We start from the raw sequence: 9,640 nt of genomic DNA, 5'->3' as shown, positions 1-9,640 counted from the left end.
ACATCTGGTGAAAATTTCATGTCTTTAGCACCTCTAGTAATATATTTACTGAGAAAAATGATGACGTGTTAAATACTTATTTTACCCGCTGTATGTAGAAGCCATTTCCTACATTCTGGTGTATTTTATCAAATTGTTAAACATAGTTACCTAAAAAGACACTGGATATATTCTTCTGTCAGTCAAGTGGAATCCAACACAAACAAGCCAACCAACACAAATTTGGAAAGAGAGACAAAAACAAGGGGACGTTGAACACTGCTTGCACTCATTACATACACATAACAAAACACCAAATAACCAAAGCCAAAACATCCAAACCAGTAAGTCAGGTGATGGGGCACATGGCCCTCTATGAACAATAGAGCTAATCAAGCCTATTGTTAGGCGATGGCCCTCTTTTGCATGTGACTAACCTGTTTGTCCATGTGGAGGCAGTGCTTATAAGGCTGAGTTCAAATGAAACTCATCAGACTGAAGAAGTGTCTTGGAGGAGAGACGAAATGTTTCATTAAAGAAGAACCCATCCAGAGGACCTACTTATTCTTTTCTTTTTGATTTTTTCTACCTGGATTACTGAGATGCATCAGGACAATCAAGTGGAATGATTTCATTCATGAATCCACAGAACTGAACTAAAAAATACTGCAATACCTACGGGCTATTTGTCCGTTTCTCGAAAAAAGTAAAATTTACATCTTTAACTTAAAACATTTGCAAAGAACAAGCTTTCTCAAATTTAAAATCACCGTACTGCACGGTAAAGCGCCGTTTCTTCTGCTGCGGCTTCTTCATCTGCCTGACCTTCAACATGCCTGATCTGCTATTTCAAAAGTTTACCGCCCCCCTCAGGTGGAGGCTACTCATATTCTTTGTCATGGACCCAGCAGCTCACTCAGTTGAAAATGGTGAGCAGCAACTCATTAATTCAGTGTTTATCTATTGTGTTTTACATTTATGACTTGAATAAAGAAGATGATGGTTTGTGTGAACTGGATATGATTTTGTAATGGGAAGGGGGTGGTCTTCTCTGGGGTGGTCAGCTTGTGGTCTCCACTGCCTATTTTTGCTGCATCTGTAGAAACTCACAGATTAACATCCCCCCCACCCCACCCCACCAGGAAGAAATACCACAGGAACAGATATGCATCTCCAGCCCAGAGATTAACGTGCCAAAAGATGTCAATACTGTATGTTTGTTTACAGCCCTGATAGGTCTAACAGAAATCTGTTTCTTCACGCAGCGCTGTTACGACACAGACAAGACTTCAAAAGCATTCCAAAATTATCCGTTTTCTGTATCACCTTGATGCTCAGGTATGGATCCACGGTACCTCCTGCTGGTGACCTGCAGCTGCCAAGAAGAGATGCGACCCATCGACTTTCCAAACAAACAGCTTCTAATTATGTGGAATTAATCTACCACGAAAAGAAAACTGTATGTCTTGCATGTTTCTCACTACAAACTCACCTTTCCTCAGACAAACCCACTCCTCTGATTGAAGGAGACCAGTAAATAAACCCCTCTTGTTCTGCAGCTCCTTACCCCACCCCCAGTTTTCCTGGACCAGTTGATCCTACTAGTAGGTACTAGTACATCTGCTGCGCAAATGAGGACAGGAGAACTTATTTATAGTGGCAGAGCGGGCTGGAAGATGGAAGACTGTATGTTATTTATTGTTTTTATAACGCCCTACAGGCTCTGACGTTAAATCAATTTGAAACTGAGTTTTTAAAAAAAAAATTGTAAAACTTGAAAAAATTCTGACATTGCTCTATATGACTGTACACCTGCAAAATGAGGGAAACTCTGTGTAAATTACGGGCAACCTGTGCAACTTGACATGTATGAGGTATTGTCCTCAGAAATAAAAATAAGACCCCAATCATCAAATGTGATTTTAGTTAGCTTGCTTGCTAGAGTTTTGGCTTAATTCTTGACAATGATTTTAAAACCATGGTTCCGTACGAGCCCGAAGGAGCAAACCACTTTAATCCAGGGAATAAGATTGTGGAACGGTCTGGAAGATGAGATTAAAAAGCCAAGATCCTTGTATAGATTAAAGAGAATGATAAGTATTCTGAAGAAATATGGAGAAGCATACGTGAATTAATGCTAATTGTTGTTTTGAATTAGTGTTTTAAATTTAGCTTTGATTTACGTTTTTTGTGTGTTTTCAGTTGTTTTGATTTTTGTTGTAATTGACTTTTATTTTGAACATATTTTGGGTATAAAAAAGGGGCAGATATTATAAGATTTATTCTTCTTCTGCTGCCTTTTATTTTATTTTGATTTTATTTTGATTGCAAGTTTTTTGTTATGTATTGTTACAAATAAAAATGAATAAAATGATTCAATTCAATTCAAAATGTTAATTTCCTTTTTCAAATAAACAGAAAAGAACAGAGTTGAGCCTTTAGTTGATTACTGCATTTTGATAAATTATTACAGTACACACTCTGAGTCTCAATGGTTATCATATTTATGCTATCTGATCTCTTCTTATGTGTTTGTGTTGTGTATTTGGTCTCACACGTCTCACACAGAGGCATGCAAACTTCTGCAGAGCTTCTTCACCTCATTAGGATTCTGGCCGGCGTCCAGTTGAGCTTTGCTCTGCCCCACAGCTCCGTCCCTCTCCGACAGGCCGTCGGACGCCTGCGTCGGGTCTGTGTTGTCTGCCGGGATCTCTGACCCCTGAGAGAGGAGGTCGTCGCTCCGATCGTCCAACCTGTCGTCGGTGTTGGTGCTGACCACGTCGGGGGTGCCGCAGTGGGAGTGGTCAGTGGTGTGTCCCTCCTCGCCGTCCGACACGGACAGGTTCTCTGAGCTGAAGGTGGACACCGACTGGCACTTGGTGATGCTGGTCGGACGCCTTGTGAGGCACAAACGAATGACGCAAATAAGAAACTATTCTTAGTTCTCTGAATGGATCTGGGACTTGTCAGAGGCTGAAGACGATTTCGGGGGGATTTTTCCAGTGACAGCAAGTTACTCACCGTCTCCGTGGCAACTCAACCTCACTGTCGACTTCACCCTCCTCCTCCTCAGATGACACTCCACGCCTCTGTAATCATGAGGAAAGACACAAGTAAAAGAGAGCACGACTCAAAGTATAATCTATAAACACAGCCGGTTCGGATGTTATCAGTCCATTAAATGGATGTTATTAGCAGTTATCAGTCCCATTGAATGGCTTCAGACTGTCCCGACTGTGCTCCCTAGTGGGTTACCAGTGCCTATACATTGGAATGCAACTATCTGCTACCGCCAGAGTCCGGTCTACTTTGCCATAGCCCATGTCATTTTCTCTAAAATTAACCTTAGTGGCTTTATGCCTCATATTAACCAGCTGACAGTCTGAAGCCATTCTATGGGACTGATAATGGCTAATAACGTCCATTTAATGGATTATAACATCCAAAGTGGGTGATAAGCCGCCGTAAAGGATATGAACTGATTTTTTCGCTGCACCTGTTTGCGTGTGATAGCTGCCCTGTACAAGATGGCTGAGGGTGTGAGATGTTGTGTCCCGATTCCTCCTGATGCCCCTCGAGGTATCCTCACAATGCCGGCTCCCTCGTCTTTGTCCTCTCCGTCGTGAGGAAGGCGAGGGGATCCCAGGGACGCCCTCCCCGCCGCCGCCCCCCTCCCACACGGAGAGTCCGGGCTGCTGGAGAACGGGAAGGACGCGGCGTCCTCGCTGGGGGTGTCGCTGCGCGGCGGAGTTTCTGTCAGGTCATCGAGACCCGCTGCCCCTCCCTCTGAACCCCCTAAACCAGCAGAGGCGCTGAGGCTGCCCCCGCGCTCCAGCCCACCCGCAGAGGGCTCCCCTTGTCCCTGGCCCTCGGCCTCCAGGGCGGTGCAGATGAGGTCGGGGCTGGAGGAGGACAGCTGCCTCTGCTGCTGCTCGTGGCCGAGGCCCCGCAGGGCCGCCGAGGGCTCCAGGAGCTGGTTGGAGGTGTTGGTGCCGGTGCTGTTGGTCTGGGGACTTTTCTCTCTGCTGGGGGAGGACTGGGTCGCCTTGGGAACAGCCAGGTCCCCGCTGCTGCCCTTTCCGGGCTTGCGATGGCGGGTCTTTACTCTCCGAGACCGGCTGGGAGACGTGGAGCCCCGGTTGGAGCAGGCTGGGATGGTGACTTGCATCACAGAGGAATCCATTTTGGGAAGGATTACCTCAGACTTCAGGATATCTGGCCTAAAAGAGCCGGAGGAACGAGTCAACAACTCAACAAGACACATTACATCAAAATTCACCCACTTTCATTTAAATCTTTTATCAACTAGAATAATAGCATCTCCTGCAAAAGTGCAGTGTGAATGCAACAAAAGAAAAGAGATTGCTGAAATGTAACTGAAAAAGCAGAAAAAGACTAAAAAGGAGTTGAAAAACCTGAAAGGGCATGTTTGCTCATTTAAGCAGACAACAGCTCTGAAATCAACACAAAAACGGTGAAAAAGAAAAAAAATTGCTAAAATTATCAGAAAGCAGCTGAAAAGCAGATGGAAGCTAAAATAAGCTGTAAAACACTGAAATTAGCAGAATGAAGCTGAAAAGGGTCAACAGAACAGGTGAAAAAAGGCAGTAAAATGTTGTAAATGGTACAAAGGGTCTGAAGCATTTTGAAGGAAACTCTGTTCTTTTTCAATGAGGAAACACGTGACTGAAAAAGCTAAATGTTTCAAAAAGCAAAATTTGCACAAATAAAAGAAGTCATAGCAGGAACGTTTTGATTTATGAGTTGTTGAAATAGAACAAAACTTGTGTAACGAGTGACGTGCCGAAAAATGTGCAGATCTAAAAAATGTGAATACTTCATAAACATTCACACTATTGAGACATCTTTAAATAAATTAAATTAATAATTTATTTTAAGAAAAATAATAAAAAATAATAATACTACTACCCACTCCTTTTCCTGCCAGAGTTTTAAATTAAGATCACCTCATGTTGAGAAGTTTTAGCCAGTTTTAGCTGTTTTGGTCAAACTTTGAAAAAATAAAAACGAACCCATCATGTTTATTCTCATGTAGTATTCTGTGTCATCTCACATGATCTGGCAGCGTTTAAAGTATGTTTACTGAATATTTCTCAGGTACTACCAAACCAAATATTATATCTGTAAAATCCACAGAGGTGTAGATATATCTCTGATGACTAAAGTGGATTAGTTGTAGATACCATCTTGAATTGGGCTGACTCAGATTTAGATATCATTTTCTGATATTTGTAATACTCGCCTTGTTTATGAGCTATTTCGCTAACAGACACAAACTGGAAAAAAAAGGCTGAACGAAACGAGACCTCGCACCTCTTTCCTGAAGGCAGTTTCTGAGGGACGTTTCTCTTCTTGATGAGTTTGTCCATAGAGTTGGAGGAGCTGTTCTGTCTGGAGCTGTGGTGCTTGAACAAACTCGGACACTTTTTATCCAAAGACTGCTCTCTCCTGAAAAAAGGAAAACAAACATAAAAACACTCAAGATGATGGATCTGAATTGCAGACTGATCAAGTCTCTATTTTTTTCTTCTCCAAACATGTTTCGGGTGACGCTCTCTGTACCTCTGCAGCTCTTTCTCTTTCAGCTCCAGCTGCAGCATCACAGCGCTCAGCTCCATGTAAAGGTTATTAGCCCTCTCCAGCTTCCTCTCATAGTGCTCACGGATGTCCAACGCATGCCTGAAAAATAAAAAGAAGAGGACGACGTTAACAGAGCATCCAGATCCTCTTCAGCAGCAAGACGTGGGGACGGTGTGGGGGCTTCATTATGCCAGGTGCCAATAATCCGACACGGATCGACGTTTTGACTTTACATCAAATCAAACATGTGAGACGAGCCAAACCTGAGCTCCTCTCTGCGCCGGTTGATCAGTTCCTCATCGAGCCGGTGCAGACAAGTGCCCTCAGATTTAATCTTCTCAAAGTGCTGCTTCACCTCCTCTCTCCATTCAGCCTGATGAGAGCACAGTTCTGTTAACCTGCTCTGTCCGCCAGGAGCCCACATTAAAGTCGATGAATCTCACTGATTACCCTGTGTGTGCGCGCGTGTGTGTTTATGCTTATATACAGCGGCATGCAAAACTAATGGATGTGATAAAGCTCTAAATAAATAAATAGGCATGCAAGTCTTTGAGGTCCCTAGTTTAATTTTTGTCTTTCGTGGATTTAAAATGTCCAATAAAAAAACAAAAATGTTCATCCCTCTGCGTGTGAAAGTGACAATAACATTTAAAAGTGAAATGTCTTTAAACAGAAAGGCAGCAGTCACAGTAGGGCCTTAGTGTTAAGGCTAACTAATCACAACAACACCAGTATATTTATGAGAAATATCCAGGGAAATACCACGCGACCCTGAAAAGGAAGAAGCGTGTACAGAAAATGGATGGATGGATGGATCCAGGGAAATAGAAGGACTAGAAGCTGGTGGTTGAAGCCACCTTAAACAAGCATTTCATAGTGGTAAACATGTATGTAACATGTATGCTTTTTTCCCCTTTTTGTTCTCTTTGATGAACCTTTTTATCATCAAGTGTCTTAGTTTTAGTCAAAATTCCTGAAAAAAAAAGTTAAACTGAGGGTACTGGGTGTTTTTATTCAGAGTTTGAGGCATCCGTTAAGATCAAAAATAACAACTGATTAATGGGACAAACTTTATAAAGTTTATACTATAAAGCTCTGACATGTGTCTTCATTTAGACTTTCATAAAGATGAAATAATCTGTTATACCTCAGTAATGAGTCTCTTAGAATGAAAGTTTTATTTAAATTATCTGCATGGATTTCGTTTAAAAAACTAAAATGATGCACTGTTTATGTTTTTGTTTTTTAGTGATTCGTATTTGCGTTCAATTTATACAACATCAGCTCATGAAGCAGTGATAACCAGGAAGATATCCATACCTGAGACTTAAAGTATGTTTCCTGCGGGGTGGACAGCACATCAGCTGACGCTATATCCAGATGAAGAAGGATCTGACGAAACGAAGGCCTATTTCTGGGCTTACAGTTCCTGCAAATCCAGAATAGGAAACACAGCTGTGTACACTTACCATGGAAGACGTGTAAAATCAATAAAGCTTTTAAACTACCAGCTAACTCCTCCTCATGCAACTCCAACACTGCTCTGCTCTCGTCTGCTGTCATCTCTGCAGGACTAACTGATCGTTTCCAAGCCCTGCTCACCAGCACTGCCGGAGGAGGATCTTGAAGCCGTCTGGGCAGCTCTCAGGTACGGGCAGCTGCAGGCTGTTGTTTCCAACACCCCAGATGATGGCAGATGAGTCCACGTCTTTATAAGGAACCTCCCCGGTTAGCATCTCCCACAGCACCACTCCAAAGGACCTGCGGGAGGTTAGTTTATAACACTGAGGACAAGATATGTATATTCAAAATATATATTTCTGCACAAATATAATACATATATATATATATATATATATATATATACAGTGGGGAAAATAAGTATTTAGTCAGTCACCAATTGTGCAAGTTCTCCCACTTAAAAAGATGAGAGAGGCCTGTAATTGACACCATAGGTAGACCTCAACTATGAGAGACAAAATGTGAAAAAAAATTTGAGAAAATCATTTTGTCTGACTTTTAAAGAATTTTTTTGCAAATAATGGTGGAAAATAAGTATTTGGTCACCTACAAACAAGCAAGATTTCTGGCTGTCACAGACCTGTAACTTCTTTTTAAAGAGGCTCCTCTTTCCCCCACTCATTACCTGTATTAATGGCACCTGTTTGAAGTCGTTAACAGTATAAAGACACCTGCCCACAACCTCAAACAGTCACACTCCTAACTCCACTATGGTGAAGACGAAAGAGCTGTCGGAGGACACCAGAAACCGAATTGTAGACCTGCACCAGGCTGGGAAGACTGAATCTGCAATAGGCAAGCAGCTTGGTGTGAAGAAATCTACTGTGGGAGCGATAATCAGAAAATGGAAGACATACAAGACCACTACTAATCTCCCTCGATCTGGGGCTCCATGCAAGATCTCAGCTCGTGGGGTCAAAATGATCACAAGAACGGTGAGGAAAAATCCCAGAACCACAAGGGGGGATCTAGTGAATGACCTGCAGAAAGCTGGGACCAATGTTACAAAGGCTACCATCAGCAACACACTACGACGCCAGGGACTCAGATCTTGCAGTGCCAGACGTGTCCCCCTGCTTAAGCCAGTCCATATCCAGGCACGTCTGAAGTTTGCTAGAGAGCATTTGGATGTTCCAGAAGAGTATTGGGAGAATGTCATATGGTCAGATGAAACCAAAGTAGAACTATTTGGTAAAAACACAACTCGTCGTGTTTGGAGGAAAGTGAATGCGGAGTTGCATCCAAAGAACACCATACCAACTGTGAAGCATGGGGTGGCAACATCATGCTTTGGGGCTGTTTCTCTGCAAAGGGACCAGGACGACTGGTCCGTGTACATGAAAGAATGAATGGGGCCATGTATTGTGAGATTTTGGGTGCAAACCTCCTTCCATCAGCAAGGGCAATGAAGATGAAACGTGGCTGGGTCTTTCAGCATGACAATGATCCCAAGCACACTGCCAGGGCAACAAAGGAGTGGCTTCGTAAGAAACATTTCAAAGTCCTGGAGTGGCCTAGCCAGTCTCCCGATCTCAACCCCATCGAAAACCTTTGGAGGGAGTTGGAAGTCCGTGTTGCCCGCCGACAGCCCCAAAACATCACTGCTCTAGAGGAGATCTGCATGGAGGAATGGGCCAACATACCAGCAACAGTGTGTGCCAACCTTGTGAAGACTTACAGAAAACGTTTGACCTCTGTCATTGCCAACAAAGGATATACAACAAAGTATTGAGATGAACTTTTGTTATTGACCAAATACTTATTTTCCACCATTATTTGCAAAAAAATTCTTTAAAAGTCAGACAAAATGATTTTCTCAATTTTTTTTCCACATTTTGTCTCTCATAGTTGAGGTCTACCTATGATGTCAATTACAGGCCTCTCTCGTCTTTTTAAGTGGGAGAACTTGCACAATTGGTGACTGACTAAATACTTATTTTCCCCACTGTATATATATAGGCCTGTGTGCTTTTGTCTGTCACATTAGCATACTTCGTGGACCACATAAGGTATTTTAATAAAATTGTACATCTCCATCTGAATAACATTTGGCCTCAAGATGACCGCCACATCCACCTGACCTATTCAACTAAACTGCTCAGGAGGCCACAGTTACTGAACGCCAATACCTCAGGGGCCAGACACCCAACAATTAAATAAATACAGTGTACTTTAATTTTTTCTGATATACAGGCTAATTTGAGACAGATTAGATCAGTGTTTTTCAGCCCTGGTTCTCGAGGCCCACTGTCCTGCATGTTTCAGACCAGTGGGGTCCAAAGTCAGTCCTCAGCAGACCTTGATGGCAAACTGAGGAGGCTTAGTAATTAAGCACTCATTAGGTTCAGCTGTGTTGAACCAGGGCTGCACCTAAAACATGCAGGACACCGGCCCTTGAGGACTGACTTTGGACACCACTGGTTTTAGACGATTCCCTGCTTCAACACAGCTGATTTCAATTGATAACTGATTAACAGGCTTTTGTTGGACTGCAATCATCTGAAGGGAAACTATATATATGTATGTATGTATATATATA

At 42.7% G+C, this 9,640-nt stretch overlaps 1 protein-coding gene across 1 annotated transcript in view; it reads right to left on the bottom strand.

The window, feature by feature from the left end:
- map3k12 (mitogen-activated protein kinase kinase kinase 12) overlaps window positions 1-9,640 on the bottom strand; it is a 27,656-nt gene that overhangs the window by 5,819 nt on the left and 12,197 nt on the right. The window contains exons 6-13 of the mRNA XM_014023031.1: window positions 7,183-7,341; window positions 6,901-7,009; window positions 5,844-5,953; window positions 5,563-5,679; window positions 5,314-5,448; window positions 3,476-4,199; window positions 3,001-3,068; window positions 2,579-2,876 (exon numbers count right to left, since the gene is read on the bottom strand). Of these exons, the coding sequence (XP_013878485.1) occupies window positions 2,579-2,876; window positions 3,001-3,068; window positions 3,476-4,199; window positions 5,314-5,448; window positions 5,563-5,679; window positions 5,844-5,953; window positions 6,901-7,009; window positions 7,183-7,341 (1,720 nt within the window). The remainder of the gene's footprint in view (window positions 1-2,578; window positions 2,877-3,000; window positions 3,069-3,475; window positions 4,200-5,313; window positions 5,449-5,562; window positions 5,680-5,843; window positions 5,954-6,900; window positions 7,010-7,182; window positions 7,342-9,640) is intronic.

Source organism: Austrofundulus limnaeus, unplaced genomic scaffold (assembly GCF_001266775.1).
Source record: "Austrofundulus limnaeus strain Quisiro unplaced genomic scaffold, Austrofundulus_limnaeus-1.0 Scaffold354, whole genome shotgun sequence".
Lineage (NCBI taxonomy): Eukaryota > Metazoa > Chordata > Actinopteri > Cyprinodontiformes > Rivulidae > Austrofundulus > Austrofundulus limnaeus.
This window is presented reverse-complemented; position numbering and strand designations above follow the sequence as displayed.